The sequence below is a fragment of the Lactuca serriola genome, chromosome 6 (assembly GCF_051521515.1).
Source record: "Lactuca serriola cultivar US96UC23 chromosome 6, Lser_US96UC23_V15, whole genome shotgun sequence".
NCBI classification, from domain to species: domain Eukaryota; kingdom Viridiplantae; phylum Streptophyta; class Magnoliopsida; order Asterales; family Asteraceae; genus Lactuca; species Lactuca serriola.
Window position 1 is genome coordinate 84,337,654 of NC_136413.1, and position 21,294 is coordinate 84,358,947.

The 21,294-nt window shown below is 37.4% G+C and overlaps 2 protein-coding genes across 4 annotated transcripts; both read left to right on the top strand.

Annotated features, from left to right (window-relative positions):
• The first annotated feature begins 3,860 nt into the window (after positions 1-3,860).
• LOC145059434 (auxin-induced protein PCNT115-like) lies at positions 3,861-5,910 on the top strand. 3 transcript variants are annotated; one of them, XM_079007290.1, is made up of 6 exons: positions 3,861-4,061; positions 4,149-4,374; positions 4,543-4,749; positions 4,871-5,043; positions 5,155-5,257; positions 5,328-5,910. In XM_079007290.1, exons 2-6 carry the CDS (start codon positions 4,162-4,164, stop codon positions 5,658-5,660), a joined length of 1,029 nt encoding a protein of 342 aa, XP_078863416.1. In that variant the 5' UTR covers positions 3,861-4,061; positions 4,149-4,161; the 3' UTR covers positions 5,661-5,910. The 3 variants fall into 3 exon arrangements, with proteins under 3 accessions (XP_078863416.1, XP_078863417.1, XP_078863415.1); XM_079007291.1 differs by having other exon boundaries at positions 4,152-4,374; XM_079007289.1 differs by having other exon boundaries at positions 3,862-4,374.
• A 745-nt stretch (positions 5,911-6,655) lies between these two features.
• On the top strand, positions 6,656-8,330 carry LOC145059433 (putative aldo-keto reductase 2). The gene is made up of 5 exons (XM_079007286.1): positions 6,656-6,991; positions 7,084-7,290; positions 7,430-7,602; positions 7,680-7,782; positions 7,872-8,330. Exons 1-5 carry the CDS (start codon positions 6,779-6,781, stop codon positions 8,208-8,210), a joined length of 1,035 nt encoding a protein of 344 aa, XP_078863412.1. The 5' UTR covers positions 6,656-6,778; the 3' UTR covers positions 8,211-8,330.
• Positions 8,331-21,294: the final 12,964 nt, after the last annotated feature.

The window sequence follows — 21,294 nt, forward strand, 5'->3', positions numbered from 1 at the left end:
GAAATAAATGGGTTAGTGGGTTAAGGGGTTGGCAGGTCAAAAATCTCAACCCAAACCCATGTATTTTCGGGTTAGGTCAGTGTCGGGTTACAGGTTGGGTCGAGAGTTGCCACCCTTATGGCATATAGTGTCTTTATTGATTATGATATATGAATGATATGTATGGCTCATGGTTATGTATGACAATATGTGATTTATGTGCTTATATGCTAGTCGGTATCCGGTTGAAAGAGACCGAATGGGTAGGCCAGCACCCCAAATATGCTAGGTAGTATGTTAATATGTATGGTAAGTGGTATTTGGGGAACTCACTAAGCTTCGTGATTACGATTTTCAGTTTTGGTTTCAAGTACCTCCAGTTTTCAAATAAAGGAGCTCGGGACGATCGCAGTGCATACACCTATGTTTTCCACATTATGTGATTTCTAGGAATGAACTCTGATAAATGTTTTATTCAAAATGCTTTTCAATGTGTGAACAAAGTTACAAATGTATTTTAGTTATATTAAAAATGAAATTTTTGGTCATGAATTTTAGGATGTTAAAGGGTGTAACTAAGGGAAGAACTCTGTTTAATAACACTTGTGATCAAACCACTGCTAGGCACATCTGAGTCATCTTGCAGAGTATAATTGACCTCCATTGACTTAACTGTCTCGTGGTCGTAATGAATCATATTGGTCCAGAGAAAAGGATTATATGTTCATTCGAGTACTCCATTCCTCTCATTGTCGCCTTTATGAATCCTCATTGGTTGCCAAGGAATCCCAGAAGCAGTATAGTCAACTTGTTGTTTATAGTGGTCCATCAAGATAGATCTTATAAGATCACTTTCATAGGATCAATATGTGAGGATCGATGAGATGAGTAACTAAGGGTAGGGTACTTTATGACGTTTTAAACTATTTACTTATGGTTTTTCACGTTTAACATGTTTTTTCACATTATTTTTTAACAAAACGACAAAATGTTGAAAAGTCAAAAATATTCTAAAGTCGTAAAAAGTGTTACAAAAATGTGTACCTAAGTTGTAAAAAATAGTTACGGATTATGATGATCCATTTTTTTAAAGGCCGGTTTCCGATAAATAAAAAATCTATTACCTACGACTTAAATAATAAATAAAGATATCGGAAATGTAAAAATATATTATGTACAACTTAATGGAAAAAATATAACTTCATTAGATTCAAGCATGGATTTAATCCATCTCTATCATCAAACCATTCCACAACTATTTCATAATGTTGTAGAAATGTGTTCACTGGTAGTTGTTTTATTTATTTATTTTTTGGTTATAGAACGATGGCTAGAAGAACAAAACAATGAAACAAACTACACATCAACTATCATAGGATTTTGAAGCCATCTAACCCAACTCAACGATCCCTTGTATCTTTATTTCTATATTGACACTAAGAGAAATGTGTTCGAGAGCCTATTCTACTTTGAAAAGGTGTTCAATAAGGTTGGACGGAGTGATGTTACACTCCTCATTTTGCCGGTGTCACATCATCTTTTACCATAAAAATATCGTTTCTTGTCACACCAAAGGAGTGATGTCACACATATTTTTTAATAAATAAAAACTTTAATTTTAATTCAAAACAAAATATCTCATTAATTAAAAATATAAAACCGTTACATTGCATTACTTGGAAAAAAAACATAAAATCACATTAAAAAAAAACTCCTAAAAAATTGAAAAAAACTAAAAATCTTAAACCTACGAACTTAAAAAAAAAAATACACAAATCGATTTAAAAAAATCCTACTTAGCATAACGCTTTCTAAGGTTGGCTTTAATTGTCATAGCAATTTCTAGCTCCTCCCCGATTAGGTTCGACATGACCATCGTTAGTATTTTCAAGCCACTTTCCTTTTGTTTCCGAAGCTGTCTTTCGGAAGCAAATTGCAAAATTTTGTCCATTCTATCTTTTATATCATTCATATTGGCCCCCATTTCTTTCAACTCATCTGAATCCGACGATTTGCCTTTGCCTTTGCCTTTTACTTTGTCCATTCCCATTGGTCGGGAAGGTAGTGAAACTCGAACGGGTTCATCTTCATTGCGGTCAAAACCAACACGAGCATTAGATGTAATGTGGTCGGGTTTAGATGTTCTTGAGCTTTTTGAACCATTGTCGATATGCTCCTCGGATGCTTTGTTGTTTTGCTATTTCTTGTTATCTTTCACAATATTCCAAACTTCAAGAAACTTGAAAGCCTTTATATTTTTTTTAGGTACACTTTTAGCGCTTTCTGCAAAATCACATTATAGCTTTCTCTGCTTTTCCATCGACGTTTCATGTTGTTATATAAATCATTAAACAACATGACTTCCCTGTTCCTGTTCCCCCATTTCAAGTACACTTGATGTTTTGAACGATATTCTCCACAGTTCATTCCTTTATGGAACCTATGTCTAACCCACATAAAAAAACGGTCATGTTTTTGTTCTTTTCTTGACATCAGATCTTCTAAAATATTGATCCATGATTATGGCAATACTAACAATTCTAGGGGTTCCCATCCTTTAGCCGTCACCTTCTCTTTTCTTTTACTTGGTGCTCGAGTGCGTTGAGTTTCTCAAACGAATTCAGGTTCAGAATCAGAAATGAATGTTCGTGGTTGTGATTGTGTTTGTTGAAAAAACTCAAGTTGAGACAAAAACCCAAATGAATTACAATTTGGGTCGAGTTGAGGTTGTGTTTGTAGAAGTGGTGTTGGTCGTTGTGGTTGTGAGATTTGTTGTGGATAACACGGAAGCATACCTTCATAGAGATAATATGCGGGCGAATAAATCGATTGATCATACGAAGGTGTTGGGGTTGTGGTGTTTCTAGTGGGTGATTTGTTGTTGATAGACTTTTTGGAAAAAGACATGTTGAGAGATTTTGAGAAAACAGATGGTAAAATATAAAGAAATGTGAGTAAGGTTTTGTAACAAAAAGATATGTATATATAGGGTTATTAAAATAATAAATTTTGAAGAAATAGCCGTTAATACGGTCAAAAACGCCACACCAATCACAAAAAACAAGGGCATAATTAGCCACACTGTGGCCAAGACCGCACCAAGGGGGCGGTGTTCCCCTACCACGGTGGAGAAACTGCAGTTGGAGACCGCATCACTCCCTCAAGCGTAAACCCTCCACATCAAATTCCTACGCTCGTTTTTGCCTCCGGATAAGGGATGTTTAAAAGTCTCGTGGGACCTAGGACCCATAGGGCTTCGATCCCGTATGAAAGATATTTGTTTAAAAAATTGGGGACGGGGACAAGGTTAACCCTCGTTTTATTTTTGGAGGCAGAGACGGTGTTGGGCAGTCCCGTCCTGAACCCCCAACAAGGGGGGGGGGGGGGGGGGGCGTTAATATATTATTTATATTAATATATATATTAATTATATAAGTATAATAAACAATAGCAATGATTTTGAGTTACCAAAAATCAACAAAATAATATGTTTTAAAGTTGTTAGTATAACTTTTAAAATGTTATAATATTTTTGTTTTTAACATATAAAATTATGTTATAAATAAATAATTTTTATAAAAAAAAAATAGCTTTTTCTAGCTGACAACAACTTTTTTTTAACACAAGAAAGAACTTCTTTAACCTAAGACAAAGACAACCCGCAGGGAGGGGGAATAGGGGCGGGTAAACCAGGGATTATATCTCCGATCCGGATAACCAAAGATATCTCTAATTGATTAATCACTTTCCTAGATATTGTTTCAAATAGAAAAATAAAGATTTTATTTTACAGGTGTCCACCAACGGCGAACTTTTTTAGTTTTATTCTTTATTGATTTCCACCTCCACAATTCAAATGGCTTTTTGCCATCTATATTTCGATGGTCGCACAACACAAGCGTTTGTCCGTCAACGCTAGTTGCTATTGAAGAATTTTTTATTCTGCCTTCCCTTTCTTCGTTTCCATTCACACTTCCTTCTGCTTTCTATTTGAATGATCGCAACCACAACCATTCACACACCGATTGATCAACACTCTGAAATATTGGATCTCTCTCATAATCTACGAATTTAGCATCGCAGTACGTATTCTATCAGCTGTCCTCGACTTGATTTTGTTATAACTCCACAGAATTATACATCTTTATAAGGTTTGAATCAACAAAAAGTAGCAGGAAGAAAATGTCAGGTGTGAGAAGAATTAAGCTTGGATCACAGGGGCTAGAGGTTTCAGCTATTGGACTAGGATGTATGGGCATGTCTCAAGGCTACGGACTTCCCAAACCTGAAGAAGAGATGATCAAAGTCATCCACCACGCCATCAACTCCGGCGTTACTCATCTCGACACCTCCGACGTCTACGGACCTCACACTAACGAAATCCTCGTCGGCAAGGTAATTTGATTACCGCTATTTATTGTATTTCGTAGCTTCAGTATTATTATAAAACGAATTTGACTGATTTGCGTATGAATTCATGGTTGATCGTTAATTCGCTGCTTTCGGTGTAATTTGAGTGTGAATTTTGACTGATTTGTATGTGTGAATTCGTGATTTGTACAGGCTTTGAAGGGAGTGAAGAGAGAGGACGTTCAATTGGCTACGAAATTTGGAGTCAAATTCGGAGAAAGTTTTGATAAGGCGGAAGTCCATGGAGAACCGGAGTACGTTAGGGCTTGTTGTGAAGCCAGTTTGAAGAGGCTTGATGTTGATTACATCGATCTTTACTATGTTCATCGCATCGATACAACTGTCCCTATTGAAGTCACGGTTCGTCCCTCATCTCACTTCTTTGTATGCAAGCATTAGCTTGTTCTTATGTCACTTGCACTTATGCTCCAACAAAGTTATAATCCCATGGAAACTGTTCTAATTTGAATTTTGTTCATAGATGGGAGAACTCAAGAAACTTGTTGAAGAAGGTAAGATAAAATACATTGGTCTATCAGAAGCCGGACCTGCAACTATCAGAAGAGCACACGCTGTTCATCCAATAACAGCTGTACAACTGGAGTGGTCTTTATGGACTAGAGATGCAGAAGAAGAAGTCATTCCTACTTGCAGGTAATCGATGAAGTATTTTTTACTGATATTAATATTATTGGGAGATATATAACTAGCCATTTCTAGGTTTAATGTTGATGATTGTTATATATATATATATATCTTTTTCAGAGAATTGGGAATTGGGATTGTTCCTTGGGGTCCTTTGGGTAGTGGGTTCTTCGCATCAGGTCCGAAGTTGGTGGACAATCTGACAGATAACGACTTTAGAAAGGTTTGTGCTTTTATAGCATTGGATTTTTGTTGAATTCATTCCACTTATTCTTTTTTGGATTCTTTTATAGATTCTACCAAGGATGCAAGGAGAGAACTTTGACCACAATAGGGTTATATATGAGCGGATTAATGAAATGGCACAAAGAAAGGGGTGCACATCGTCACAGTTGGCACTAGCTTGGGTCCTACACCAAGGTGATGATGTGGGTCCCATCCCCGGTACAACCAAGATTGAAAATCTGAACCAGAACCTTGGAGCCCTTGATGTTAAACTCACGGCTGAGGATTTGGCTGAGATTGAATCTATATCATTCAAGGGTGCTAGAATGCCTGAATTTCTTTTGGTGCATAGTTATACAAATTCGGATACTCCACCTTTGTCCTCATGGAAATCCAAATAAGCCCAAGATGAATTTCCCTCTAATAATGTTGTTAATTTGAGTTTTTTGGTTATGATGAAATGTTATAAGTACGTGCCTTTTTGTATTGTTTTTGTATTTGTATTGTACTCGAGTATGTTTTTTGTCGTAAGCATGTGAGAATCCATAAGTCTTCATGTTCAAGTATTAACATCACCTTTCTATGATGGATTAAAGAAATCGTGCAACAAAATAACGTTTTAAGTAATCTTATATATAGTTTTTTTTATCACATATGTTGGAATTTGGAAGTAATGTGTATGAACTTTGCTCATAAATTAGAAAAAATGAAGAACGAAACCATAGATGGCATGGCCATGTGCAATGATACAAGTTTTTAATGCACAGAATGTGCATCAACGACTTGTACATTCACAGATTGACAGGAAACCCAGACGACTCGAGATGAAACCACAAATTGCTATATGTCATCTGTGATTTCATGTCTTGAAAAATGGGCAAAGTGGTTTTTTTATACATACAATGAAATAGTAGGTGAGAGGATGATTTCGTAGACATGTTTGATGAAACCGCATGTGTTTGCCTCATCTATGGTTTGGTTGTCTATTTTTGGATAAACCCTAAGTTTTGACTAATCTTTGCAAAGTAATTGTGAAATTAGGTTATTTTTTGTAAATTTCTTAAAATTCAAAGAGTGTTTGGGATTCTTTATAAAACAATTTTTGATTTTTAATTTTTCCAAAAAATCAAAAAAAAAGACCAAAAGACATTTGGCTAATACACAAGATCTTTTAAAAATAATTTTTTTTTTGTATAGAAGGAAAAGTTGGTTTTTTAAAAATCATGAAATTTTATATTTTTATGACTTTTGTAGTTTTTAACCTGAAACAATTAGCTTTTAATACAAACATATTTTAAAATAATCCAAAACCCACTCAATGTTATTACATAAACAAATACAAACATGTAAATTCGTTAGATAATAAGACATTCTAAAAGATGCCTTTTTGTCGAAGCAGAGAAAAACTATTGTATTTCTTGGATATGACGTAAGCACTTCAGTTCATATGAACAATTTTTTTAAACAAATTCCAAACATTCAATAGGTATGTGTAGAAGGTAACATAAACAGAGTAAAAATGGGAGAAGCCGTTGTGATACCTACAAGAAAGATCGGATGCCAAGGTTTACAGGTATCAGCAATTGGATTAGGATGTATGAGTATGTCCCAAACCCCCAAATCACAACAAGAGATGATCGAACTCCTACACACCGCCATTGATTCAGGCGTCACCTTCCTCGACACCTCCGATGTCTACGGTCCTCACGCCAACGAACTCCTAATCGGCGAGGTCTAAACTACATTTCATGTGTGTGTGTGTTTGAACTTGGTTATGATTTTCAAATAACAGCATGAATCGATTCTAAATGTTGATTATGACAGGCTTTGAAAGGAGGGAGACGAGAAAAAGTACAGTTAGCTACCAAATTTGGGATCACGTCAATCTCACTTGCAGAAGGGCTAGCGGTGACCGGCGATCCTACTTATGTTAAGGAAGCTTGCGCCGGTAGCTTGAAGCGGCTAGGAGTTGAGTTCATCGATCTCTATTATGTTCATCGGATTGATACAACAATTCCTATTGAACTCACGGTTTCTCCTTCTTCCTTTCTCTTTAAATTAAATCCTGCAACATGTCAACCAAATCCACGGTTTATGATTGATAATGAAAATATCAGAAAACAAGATATAAAATCGGAAATTAATTCTTTTAATATTGTAATGTTACTAGATGGAAGCACTGAAGGAGCTAGTTGAGGAAGGTAAGATAAAATACATAGGTCTTTCTGAAGCTTCACCTGAAACCATTAGAAGGGCACATGCTGTTCATCCAATAACTGCTGTTCAGCTTGAATGGTCGTTGTGGACAAGAGATGTTGAAGAAGAAGTTATTCCCACTTGCAGGCAACTCTCTTCATCCATTTTCAATCATATTCAGTTTAACGATACTTTTTTGTATTTTAAATTCTGAAAATTTTCAGAGAACTTGGTATTGGGATTGTTCCATATTCCCCTCTAGGAAAAGGATTCTTCTCCTCTGGTCTAAATCTTGCTGAAAACCTTGCCCTTGGTGACTTCCGCAGGGTTTGTAGACTCACAATCACATCTTGATAGCTCATATGATTTTGTGGTTGACTCATGATCAGTGATTCAGTGTTCATTGTCTTGTACAGAATATACCGAAGTTTCAGGGTGAGAATCTGGAGCAGAACATGATTTTGTTGGAAAGGGTAAACAAAATGGCAAAAAAGAAGGGGTGCACGACTTCACAGCTAGCATTAGCGTGGGTTCTACAGCAGGGGGATGATGTAAGTCCCATACCTGGGACTACTAAGATTGAGAACTTTAAGGAAAATATTGGAGCTGTATCTGTGAAATTGACACATCAAGACATGGATGACTTGGAAACAATCGCGTCTAGTGTGAAGGGTGAGAGATATCCAGATGCAGTAATGAAATCCAATTGGAACAATGCCAATACTCCACCTTTGTCATCTTGGAAAGCCAAGTAAACACCGTTCCTTAGCCGATTAACAACCCATGTATGTCAGGCAATCAAACATTTAGCATTTTTTTTGTTTTGATTAATTCTATTGTTTACCTTTATTGAATAAAAGATATATTTAGATTTTTGTTTTGTTTCTACTACACAAAATCATGCATCGTATAGAGGTTATGGGTCGAATTGTCCAGTCCAGATATACCTTCCCCATTACCACCTTTTAAATGTGAGAAATCTAGGGCATTCTTTCTGGCCTACGGGCTTCAGATAATGAGTCTTATATGGACACGAAACTAACTTCTCACTTCACATTTAACCAAGGTAGCTCTCACATTTGTCTCGTAGCACTATTGGATTGGAAACGGTATGCAAATCCAATACAAGGATCAAGTGAGTCCTATCTCAACATATTCAACAACACTTTACATATGGGATAATGACTTGAAAGGGTAACGAACTTTCGACTTTGTTCACATTCAGTCATTAAACTTTTTTTCGTTATCTCTTTGTCACTGAACTATTAAAATTGTACACATTTTACCAACCGGTCATAAGGGTAAAATGTGAACAATTCAATAGTTCAGTGACAAATTGATAATGAAAAAAAGTTTAGTGATTAAATGTGAACAAAATCGAAAGTTCGTTTCCCTCTAAAAAGTCTAATGGCTAAATTTGAACAAACTTCCTCTTGTATAATGTTTGAGCAAAATATTATTTTTGTTAAATTATAGCAATATTTGTTGATGAAGAAATCTATGAAATATATATATATATATATATATATATATATATATATATATATATATATATATATATATATATATATATATATAAACGAAAAACTGAAACCGAAATAAAAAACCAATGGTTTGGTATTTTCCAAATAAAACATCTAAATTTCCAATCTGATTTTGGTTTTACAAAAATTCAACTTTCGAATTTCCATATCTAAATCCCTCCCCCTTTTTATAATCGAAAAATGATTATAAAACCAAAAAGGGAATGAGAAAGCGCTCAATTCAGAATTTTTCTATCCAAAACTCCTCCTTAACACATAGCATAAACATTTTGCTTCAATCCGGAAAATCCAAAATATCTTCAATTTTTAGTTTCGTTCACGGACCGCATGTAACACCCAAAATTAGGAAGGCCAAAAAAGGAAAGGAAACCCTAAGTTAAAGGGCCGACTCGTCGAGTCCAAGGAGGAACTCGGCAAGTCCGAGCGGGATCCAGGTCAAGGAGTAAGTGACCGACTCGGCGAGTCGGCTAAGGGGACTCGGCGAGTCTGGTCTGAACGAGGAAAACCCTAATCCCGGGAGTTGTATCCTATATAAAGGGTGTTATGTCCCTCCCTCAGCCTCCATATCATCCTAGAGAACCTGTAAACCCTAGATTTCGTGTGAGCTTCCATCATTTGAGAGAAATAGTTTTGGAGGAAGGAAACTTTGGAAAGGAACTTGAAGATCAAGAAGGTTGCTTCAAAGGGGAGGTGTAGATCCGAGATTTACTTCAGTTTGTGTTCATCTTGGAGGTAATAAGTTGCTATCTTCCCTCCTTTGCATCTAGATCTATTTTTGTTATGAGATTTGGGGGTTTTATGGTTGTTTGAGACCCAATTCGAGTTTAGGGCTTAGATATGTTGTTGCCACTTCAGATCTAGTGTTGGGATGGTCCAATATGTCGTAAAGCATCAGAAGATGAGTAGTTGGTGAAGCCCTTTTGTCCTTAAACCTAGCCCTAGTGTGTTTTGGGCCTAGATCTCTTTAGTTATACGTAAAGTTTGCAACTTTACGTAAGGATTGAGCTTTGGAAGTACGGATCTATGATTTGGAGCCCCTGCATGGCTCGAAAAGCCACTGTATGGATTAAGAACTGGAGCGACTCGGCGAGTCACATGGGTGGACTCGACGAGTTGGTTGAAGTTAGGTAGGAACTCAGCGAGTTGGAAGAACAACTCGGCGAGTTTGTTGAAGATTGCCTTGGACTCGGCGAGTCAAGTCGCGAAACCCCAAACCCTTCGAGTTGAGACTCGAATCAGTGAGTCGAGTGGAGACTTGGTGAGTTGGACAGGTCAGGACTCGGAAATCGGTGGACTCGGCGAGTCATGGACTAACTCGGCCAGTCGAGTCGTGAATGGAAGGGCTCTCAGCATATGAACTCGGCGAGTCAGAAGGCAGACTCGGCGAGTAGGGTTGACTTGGAAGGTTGACTTTGACCAGGACTTTGACGTTGACCAGAGTTGACTTAGTTGGCTTTCGGGAGACAGTTAGACTAAGTGTTGCATTGATATTGGTAGCTCGGGGAGCCAGTGGAGCAGGAGTTCAGAGAGTTGTCGGGCAGCAGCTAGAGGGGTTATCAGCAAGTTCAGCAAGTGCAGGTGAGTTTCCTTTTGTGTGAATGGGTCTAAGGCCACAATGACGGCCCATGTAGTTATGAGTAGAAGACCCGGGGGTTAGCCCTAGGCACAGTATGCTAGTATGATATTCAGGACGAGGTCTAATGATAGCGGGCGGGTGCCCAAGGAATGGTTTATATGATAGTTTATACTTGTTGTCTATGTGATACATGTATGTGCCTGGTAGGGAGGTGAGTGTGGGCGAGGTCCCATACCTCACCAATAGCAGAGTGTGGACGGTGTTCCATATCTCATTAGCAGCAGAACAGGGGCGAGGCCCAAGTTAGGGAAGGAGTAAGTGTGGGCTGGGCCCGTATCTCACTATCAGTAGGAGCATGGACGGGGTTCCATGACTCATCAGTAGCAGGACAAGGGCGAGGCCCAGGATATGTGAGGCCTTAGGACAAGATCTGTTAGCATATGTTTAGCTTATGTGTTGTGATATGTTTATGTGCTATTATATGTTAGCGGGCGAGGCCCAGTGACAGGCGAGGCCTAAGTGAAACAGATTTGTATCCGAGCGGGACTCGAAGCCAGGCGGGGCCTGGAGCGGCAGGGCCGTTGTAGCGGGCGAGGCCCAGGATAGCGGGCATGGCCCAGTATGTGCAGTATGTGGTTATGCATGGTATGTGGTAGGGTGGGGAACTCACTAAGCTTCGTGCTTACGGTTTTCAGTTTTGGTTTCAGGTACTTCCGGTAGCGGAGGGAAGAGCTCGGGGTGATCACATGGCACACACTATAGATTAGACAGCCTGGGAATGTTTTACTCTGATAACGAACATGTGTTTTGGAAATTAATACTTCGATTATGTTTTGGATTGATGATTTTGCTTTAAGTAATGTTTTATTAAAAGAAATTTTTAGTCTTGAATTTTGGGACGTTACACCGGATTTGACAAAAATTTGGGTAGAAATTGTCGATTTCAATATTCTGTCAAAGGCGATTTGTGAACAAAACTAAAAATTGAAGATTTTTGGATTTTTCGGATTGAAGCAAAATGTTTATGTCATGTGCTAAGGCCTGGGGGGGTGGATAGAAAAATTCTGAATTGAGTGATTTCCCATTCCCTTTTTGATTTTATAATCATTTTTCGATTATAAAAAGGGGGAGAGATTAAGATATGGAAATTCGAAAGTTGAATTTTTCATATTATGCGGACTTGAAGACCGAAGTGACCTTGAGTATTTGAAGTTTATGAAATGATTTGATTGGAGATTCGGAAGTGATTTCGGTTCATGATGGGTTTGGACTTATTAACGATTTTTGGAGTGTGCATAAATGCTCAAATTTTGGGTAATTTTTTGGAGAATGAGAAACTCCTAATTACTTTTTGATGCTCAGTTTATATGGTCTCACATTCTAGAACTCAGATTGAAAAGTCATGGAAGAATTGAAGATTTGATGTTCAATTCTGCATATGTCACGTTTGAGGCTCGATTCGTGAAGTTGCTCGAATTTGGAAGATTTGAAGTGGGTCACCCATTCCTAACTTTGAGGCGGAGAATGTTGGGTACAAAGTTATCCATGTATGACTTTGTAAATGGTTTGACTTTTGTAGACCCACTTACATGTGGTAAAGTAGCCTTGTGGCATGATATATATATGTATATATATATATATATATATATATATATATATATATATATATATATATAGAGAGAGAGAGAGAGAGAGAGAGAGAGATGCAAGCTTTTCTATATAAGGTGGGTCATACCACATGTAGAGGTGTGCTTGAGAGATGTAACACTAAGAGCGTTAGTGTGTGTTAATTATGTAGATTTAGATCTAGATCCTTTTTTGTAAACACCTTTCATAAACCTTTCATAATCGAATGCATCTCTTAAACACCCAAATCACCGTGTTTTTTGTATGTTCTTTAATTCCGCATGTCAAACCAATGGTCATAATTCAAATCAGTGAGAATGATTCATTTTTTTGTAAAACCAAAATCAGATTGGAAATTTTGATTTTTTATTTTGGAAAATACCAAACCATTGGTTTTTTATTTCGGTTTCAGTTTTTTTTGTAGATTTCTTCATCAACAAATGTTGTTAAAATTTAACAAAAATAAATAATTTGCTAAAACATAATACAAGAGGAAGTTTGTTCACATTTAGTCATTGAACTTTTTTAGAGGGAAACGAACTTTAGATTTTGTTCATATTTAGTCACTAAACTTTTTTTCATTATCTATTTGCAACTGAACTATTGAAACTGTTCACATTTTACCCTTATGACCGGTAACAACCGGTCAAAAGGGTAAAATGTGAACAGTTTCAATAGTTTAGTGGCAAATAGATAACGAAAAAAAGTTTAGTGACTAAATGTGAACAAAGTCGAAAGTTCGTTACCCTTACAAGTCATTATACCTTTACTTATTGTCCTTTATACACTACACACAGGCCGGCCCATGGGCCCAGGCAAGCTGGGCGACCGCCCCAGGCTTCCAAATGTCAAGGGCCCCCATTTTATATTTCTTATATTAATTATATAGCAGTAGCCCATTAGTTTTAAGCTTATTCGACAGGTTATTGAAGCCTAATCCTCTTATCAGGTGCCAACCCAAAAAGTAAGCGGAGGAATGAGCGATCGCGACTGGCGTGCGAAAGAGGAGTGATGTCTGACTTCCAAGGCAAATTTCCATGGAAAATCCAAACGTTTTCTCCGGATTCGATAAGGTAAGCAATGGTCAGAGCTCAAATTTTTTCTATTTCTTATTCAATTTCAGTTGAATCAATCTCGATCTCTGATTTTTTTCTCCCATTCTCCATCTTTTCTGATTTCTGATTTAGGGTATCTGATTGTCAAATCGACATTCAACATTCGATTATTGCTTCTTGGTTTCAGTTTTCGTGATTCTTGATTATTACCCTTCTATTTTCGATTTCCATGTTTCATTTTTTCTGGAAAGATTGGAATAGCACCAGACTATTGAGATTCTGAGAATTACTAATCATAGACGAAGTCACATTAGCATCTAAGACTCTGAGTATTCCCATCGAAATCGCTGATTGTGAATTTGTGATTTGTGAAATTTCTTATGTTTCTGTAAGTTATACTTTCTAGCCTTGAATTGAAATTTCTTATTTTTCTGTGAATTTGTGATATACTGATATTCTACTCTTTTATGCATCTTTTTTTATCTTTAGAATTTTATGTTGTGTAGAATTCGAGAATCCAACTTATCCAAATCCAAGTTTATGATGACCTTCTGATTGACTGATTGTGAATCCTTGTAACTCTCACTATAAGTGGCCTCTCGATTTATTTAGAGTTAATTTGTTATTCATTTGTTTAATTTCAGTTTTTGAATGTAAGAATGTTCATCATTTTAATCCGATTTCCTTTTTTTTAATTCAGAGTTTTCTGCTGTGACTGTTGATCTTTTTCAATTGGCATTTGGCAAATGCTTAGAAGTTATTTACATGCTCATAGCATCAGCATCACAGGCAACCAACAATAGGAGGTACAAAAGAACTCTTTTTTTATTTGTTATTTTGTTTGTTGCTTGTTATCTGTTTGTTGGTTGCCTTTTATCACTTTGCATCTAAAAAAGCTCATGAATGTAATTTTTTTTTTGTTTTTCTTTGTTATGTTTATGTATTAGGGTTCGGAGCATGTTTTGGCCTTTTTATTTTGTTGGTTTGTATTGATAGATGCTAGGTTGTTTGGCTTCTGGGCTTGTCCCGAAGTCTTTTCTTTCCATAGGTGGGGAGTCCCCAACCGCTTTCAATTGTATTATTTTTATAGATAATAAAAATTTCCAGAGGTGCCGCCCTCTATAAAAAAGGCCCCGATTTTTTTTTGCCCCGGGCCCCAAATTGTCTAGGACCGGCCCTGACTACACATCATCAAGAACTTATTTCCCTTTGGAAACTTACCAAATATAATCATGTATTTTCCAAACGGGAACTCGGGAAGACACACCTATGTGTAAGTTTATTTAGATTAGAGAGAATTGAAACCGAAAAACAATTACTGTGTGAACAAGAATAAAACTAATAAAAGGGTTCTGAATACATAAAACTACCACACCTATTTAATATTTATACTAGACAAATTAAAGTCCTAGTCTAATACTAAAGTGTAAGGAAAAAAAGAGACTTCAATTAAAACTAAGGAAAGTTTCCAATTTTGCCCCTAGACTTAAAACTCCTTGTTCTAATCAACCAATTAATCCAACAATCACCATCTTAATCGGTTGTTCATGCCATTCACTCACAACAATGTTGAATCATCGTCTTCTTGAACCATCCCGACTTTCCCGGACACACGACCTCCACATCGGTCACGTCCAAAGTCCTCCATACTTGTTTTAATAATTCACAAAACCTGTAACATGTAACATGACATCCTGCTGGACATGTTCATTACTATCTCGACTTTTTCCGGATCAATGACCTTTTCCTTGGCCACATCTAAAGCCACCCAATTTGAGCTCCAACCCCATAATGTTCACACCGTGTAATTTTTCCAATCTCTTCCTTTGTTTCAATCACCTTTGTTCAAAGAGGCATCTCCACTGACCAAGAAAACAAAGCCACCCGCTTCACTGTTTCCTTTCGAACTACCAAACAAACTGAATCCAAAGACACTTACTTTGACAGATCATTCTTGCCCACTTTTCACGAACCTACGCCATTATCCCCTTATCACGAACAAATCGCTCAAGAACTGCAAAATCCAGACAGTAGCACTCCTTGCAAAAACGTCTTGATGCAAACCATTCTTTGATCGTAACTAACAACCATAGACCACCTATGTTCATCACCGGTCACCCTCGTCATCCCGAACGGTGCTCCCTGTCTCCCCACCACAATAGTCGACCTTGAAAACACTTTATCATCTCCTTCTTTTGCTATAAATCAGTCTCGAAATATTCGTTGCTGTCTCGAACCATTTTGTGCGATTAAACCTTCAGTTTGCTGCTCCCCGCAGAAAAAATAATCGTTGCCAAACACCTTGCTTCCGCTGCGATGGCAACTCCACGCCCGAAGGCTCATCCACTTCGAAATTCGATTCTCAAACCGGCCCTCTTTAACCTTTTCTTTGGTACCTAGTGTAAGTTTATTTAGGTTGGAGAGAATTGAAACAAAAAAAAAAACAGTTACTTTGTGAACAAGAATAAAACTAATAAAAGGGTTCTGAATACATAAAACTACCATATGATTGGGTCCTATTTATACTAGACAAATTAAAGTCCAAGTCTAATACTAAAGTGCAAGGAAAAAAGACTTCAATTAAAACTTAGGAAAGTTTCCAATTTTGAGCTCTATCTTGCTAATGTGTTGTTCTCTTTCTTCAACTCTCGACCAATAGTACTGACGATCTTTATCTTTCCACCCCTTTGAGCTTCAACTCAACCTTCCACACTTGTTCTTTTTCTTCCACCCCAGGTCTTGTAACCTAGCCATCAGTTCTCTATTACCGATGTTGTAACGCTCGTAGATCCTCGCTAGTCAATTTAGAGACGATAAGCGTCAAAAATGACTTTTTTATATAGAAGAGTGTTTTGAATGAATAATCATACCCAAGTTGTAGTATATGTCACAAGGTTTCCGGGCATATAAAGAACGCTGAAATCCGAGTTATAATGAAGAAGTTATGACCTGTCGAAGTTTCGCGACAGAACCGACACAACACTGAATGACGTAAAAAGTGAATTTAGGTTAGAGCGATATTTAGCCTCAGTGAACTAAATGAATGTTGTAGAGTTCGTTAAACCGAGAGCGTGCACAAAAAGAATGACAAAATCTGACTTCATACGAGGAAGTTATGATTTTTCTAAGTTTCAGCTTAGCGGTATGCAGCCCGAAGTTCGATTTTGAGATTGAGTGATTTCTAGCCGAAACAATCTAAACGAGAATAAAAGATCTCGTTAATAGTAGTGCAACAGTAAACAGACAAACAAAAACGGACGTCGGATGAAGGAGTTATGAATTTATAACGGAGTTTTCGTATCCCCGCCTACTAAAAATAAATAATAAAAATAAAATCGAAATCAGCCGACTGAGTCTAAGCGAAAGTTATGGAGCATAGTCTCACCTACGTGTGGATATAAAGAACGTCGAAAACGAAGTTCGTATGAAGAAGATATGAATTTTTGAAGTTTATTAAATTATTAAAATATATTTATTTAATTATTAAATCGGATAATACCATACCAGTGATAATACCAGACCCGTGACTCACCAGGCCTTATCCACCCGGTACGCCCAGCGTAAATGTCGACGAGCATTACGCTCATCGTAACTTTGAGTTACGCCGAGCGTAACTCGGGGTTTCAACCCCTATAAATAGAAGTCGAGGCTGCCTTATTCCTTTGCTCATTTTCTCTTCTCTTTCTCGTTTTACCTCGATTTTCGTGCAAGAAATATCCCGAAGCCCGATATTAACCCCGATCCCCGAAGCAAGTCCCGAAGCCTCAAAGAATCCCGAGAAGTGCAATTCCTGAGCCGAAGCTCTGCCCACGAGAAGCCAATTTTTGTGAAGATCTTCCAAATCTACCGAAGAATACTACTTCTACAAGCCATAGTGCTGTCCGATCATCTTCTGATCAAGTGAGTGTGTGGTTACTTTTTTCTATCACATAATTATGAAGTATCTGATATGAAATACGTGTTATGTGTACATATTGTTGTTTATATGTGAGAACGCATATTCACTTTCTTCTAACTCATAGATACGATTCATTCTCTATGAGACACGTGCTAGGTGTTATATATTGTTTGTCTATTTGAGATGGGCGTGGAAATTGATGTTTTATATAGGTGTTAAATGATTTAAACTATGTAAGTATTTATATCTACGAAAATGTTGGTAGAACATGGGTAGATGGGATAGTTGGTGTGTGATGGAAGATGGTATAAATAAACCTTGGTGACTATGGAGTTAGCACCTACTATTAAGTAAACCTTGGTGACTATGTAGTTAACGCTTATTGTTGGATTAGTGTCTAAGGCTGTAACTATATTTGGTAAGTACTTGACCCGGTTGTGCATGGTCCTTTTGGGTTGCCTTCACCATAGCAACTTGACAAGGTGATTCATATAGAGAGAAGAGATATTATTATTATTAATATATTATAAGAATAATATGTTAAAGGAATAGTAATATTATTTGATTGATATAAGTCATAAATTAATTAGAAATTAATTTGGTGACTTAAAGAGATTAATTGAATAAAAGGGTATAAACTATCAAATGTGTGATAGTTGTGTTTTGGGCTATGAATCCTTATGGATATGGGAAGGGACGATTTTAAGGATATAGATATCTTAGAAATCATCCAAGGCCTTATCTAGAAGGATCCTTGGATTGCTTTGAGGCTAAGTTATCCAATTAGGGTTTAAGGTGAAACCCTAGGAGCTCATAGTATAAATAGACCCTTAGGGTTGGAGAAATCGGCCAATCTATCTTTGAGGAAACCCTAGAGCCGATTTCTCACCTCTCTCCCTCTCTCAAATCATCTTCTTGCTAGTAGGTGTTTGTAAGCCATTAGAGGAGTGACAATTATGACTCTAAGCTCCAAGGAAAAGAAGTTTTCAAGCAAGTAACTCAAGGTATTCTTCTAGATCTGATTTCATATGTTATGAATTGTTTGTTTACTCTAGATCTATCATTGAAAGTATTGGATACAAAGCTTGTTTAATTAGAGAAACCTAGATCCAAGCATTAGGGTTTGCATGTGCACATAGGAAAGTTCTTATGGCTCAAACCCATCAGTGGTATCAGAGACTTGATTGGTTTTAATTGAATATGATGCTTAACTATTTTGCTTGCTGAAAATCGTTTTTCTTGGCCTCTGCCCGATCCAACTCGGCGAGTCAGTGTCTGGACTCGGCGAGTCCAAAGCTGACTCGGCGAGTCCGAGCGTCAGGCAGAGGATATTCGGGATTTTGTTGCTGTTTTGTCTTGGATTTGATACCTAAATCGTTTTGTTATGTTAAAATCCGAATTTTGACTTAATTTAATGATTATCCTTGACATAACAATAGATAATTTCAAATCTTTTGAATATTGATTATTTATATGATAAATATGGACTATTTAAAATTATTTGGTAATTATCTAATGACTAAAATTGGAATAGGTCAAATATAGATAATTATGAAATTAGTTATTTGAATTATTTGTTGTTTGATCCCTTTAGTTTTGAAAAGTTCAAAATTTGTCCTCAAGTTTTGAAATTTGAATTTTGTGATTAAAAGTTTAATTTTGAAGAATTTAAATTTCAACACCTAGAGTTTTACAAGTTTAAAATTCAGCCCTATACTATTATATTATTAAAAGCTTAATGAATATATAAGTATAATTAAAATGCTAGTCTTACCGTTAGTAGGCCTCATTCACGAAGCTGGTCTATATGGTGGGTATAAGGTTGCTGCCTATAAAATGACGCTTAATGGGTGTACACTCACACCCACCGCTTGCTTGACTGGTGGAGGGTCGTTTGCCGAACGGGTAGGATAGGGCAACTCTCTCTTCTCATTAAAAGTATAATGTTAAAATATAAAGTAACTACATGTTTTTCCAAATTCCCAATCCTAGTTAATTTAGGCAAAATTGAATTGATGCAATCCCATGAAATTACACTTTGCACCCTTGCTAAGAAGTTAGTGGAGCGTGTGTGGTTAACCAGCACACTAATTGGTTCTAAGAAAAGGTGGCAAAGGGTGATTCATTGTTTATCATAGTTCGATGGAGCGTGTGTCGTTTACCGGCACATCAAATAGGTGATTGTAACAATGAAGACATCGTGTAGATTTGCATGGTTATTCACACCCACTTTGTGATCCTCGGCATCCCAGTCACAAACGAGAGGGGCATATCGAGATTTAAACATGCCATTGAAAAGTTCAATGAATCTCCAAGAAAATCTAGGAAATCTCAATGCATTTAAGACTTAAGGTTATGTTTTTTTTTCATGGTGAAGAATTAGTGAATCGTCATTCACTTACCTCCAAATTATTTGCGTGTTGGATTACGGCATCCCTTTTCTAATATGTGAATAATGTTGTTGGGTCCTAGCCCTAATTTTTCATTTTGGGTGTTTAATTAGGGATTCAATTCTAATTAAATTTTGTCCTTTCTATTTGTAGATGTCGAAAGCAAATAACGTTGCTGCTAACTCATTCATGTTAATGAGTCTTTGCCAAAAGGTGACTTTCGATGGATCGAACTTTAGCAAGTGGATAAGATACATTCGCACGATCGCACGCTACGAGGACAAAGAGTATGTCCTCGACGAAAAGCTCGAGAAGGTCAACCCATAAATCGCTACTCCCGAAGAGATGGCTGTCTTTGAGACCCATGAACGTGATGCAACGAAAGTCCATTGCATCATGATAGCCACAATGAACCAAGAATTCCAAAAGTCCTATGAGGACATGTATCCGTATGAAATGCATCAAAACTTAATGGAGAGGTACCACCAAAGCACGAGGCAAGAGCGCTATGAGATCATCACGAATATGATCACTGCTAAAATGGGAAGTGGAGAATCTCTTACCGTGCACTTGCAAAAGATGCAAAGATATGTTGATCGTCTTCGCAGGTTAGATGTTAACTTTGGGGAGGACTTGGCCATCGACATTGTTCTTCACTCCTTGCCCTCATGCTACAACCAATTTAGGATGACCTACCACATGAACAAGGAAGAGGTCACCCTAAGCAAACTCCAAGGGCTTCTAAGGACCGCTGAGAGCAACCTAAAGGACAAGTCTGTTGCACCAACTCTTAATCCATCCGCTGCTCCTATTTTGGCTATAGGGCAGGGAAGGGGAAAGAAGAGGAAGGCTCCATCAAAGAGCCACCGCAAGGGAAAGTCCCAAGATGGTTCCTCTTCTAGTGGAACCAAGGTTGATCCTGCTAAGCCCAACCCTAACCCGAAGGAGGCAGAGTGCCATCATTGCCACATAATAGGGCATTGGAAAAGAAGTTGCCCGGAATATCTGCAAGCCATCAAGGATGGAAAGATCAAGCCATCTTTTGCAGGTATATACACTATTAAATCTAATGATTCATCTCATGCTATTTCTTGGGTTCTTGATACAGGGTGTGGTTACCACATTTGTTCTGATTTGCAGGGACTAGGAAGAAATAGGGATGTGGAGCTAGGAAGAATAAATCTAATCATGGGGAATAGAAGATCGTCGCCTGTTACCAAGATTGGAGTGTATTCTTTAGTTCTTAGATATGGATTGAATTTAGATTTAAATAATTGTTGCTACTCGCCAGATATGGCAAGAAACATCATTTCTTTTCATGGTTTATTTAGACAAGGATTTAGATATTCGTTTAATAATGAGAATGGTTCGATTTATGCTTATCTAAATGGTGTTTTATCTTTTGAAGCAATACCTTGTAATGGAATTTATGAAACTGTCATGGTTGTAGATAACCTAGGAAATGATGTGTTGTGTATGGATTCTTCCAATAGTATGGATAGAGCATCCTTGTGGCATTGTCGTCTTGGACATGTCAACAAGAAGTGCACAGCCCAACTCCGAATGGATGGAGTGTTGGAGTCATTCGATCTTAGGGAAGATGACACGTGTGCATCTTGTTTACTTGGAAAGATAACCAAGTCACCCTTCACTGGCACTTGTGAGAGGGGTGAGGGTTTATTGGATCTCATACATACCGATGTATGTGGGCCCTTTAGATCCACCACAAAGGATGGGAACCACTTCTACG

Excerpts from the sequence above, each read along its gene's own strand:
- LOC145059434 (XM_079007290.1), top strand. The coding sequence starts at position 4,162 with ATGTCAGGTGTGAGAAGAATTAAGCTTGGATCACAGGGGCTAGAGGTT. Across the intron at positions 4,375-4,542 it reads ACGAAATCCTCGTCGGCAAG|GCTTTGAAGGGAGTGAAGAG; the intron begins GTAATTTGATTA and ends TGATTTGTACAG. Across the intron at positions 4,750-4,870 it reads CTGTCCCTATTGAAGTCACG|ATGGGAGAACTCAAGAAACT; the intron begins GTTCGTCCCTCA and ends TTTTGTTCATAG.
- LOC145059433 (XM_079007286.1), top strand. The coding sequence starts at position 6,779 with ATGGGAGAAGCCGTTGTGATACCTACAAGAAAGATCGGATGCCAAGGT. Across the intron at positions 6,992-7,083 it reads ACGAACTCCTAATCGGCGAG|GCTTTGAAAGGAGGGAGACG; the intron begins GTCTAAACTACA and ends TGATTATGACAG. Across the intron at positions 7,783-7,871 it reads CCCTTGGTGACTTCCGCAGG|AATATACCGAAGTTTCAGGG; the intron begins GTTTGTAGACTC and ends TGTCTTGTACAG.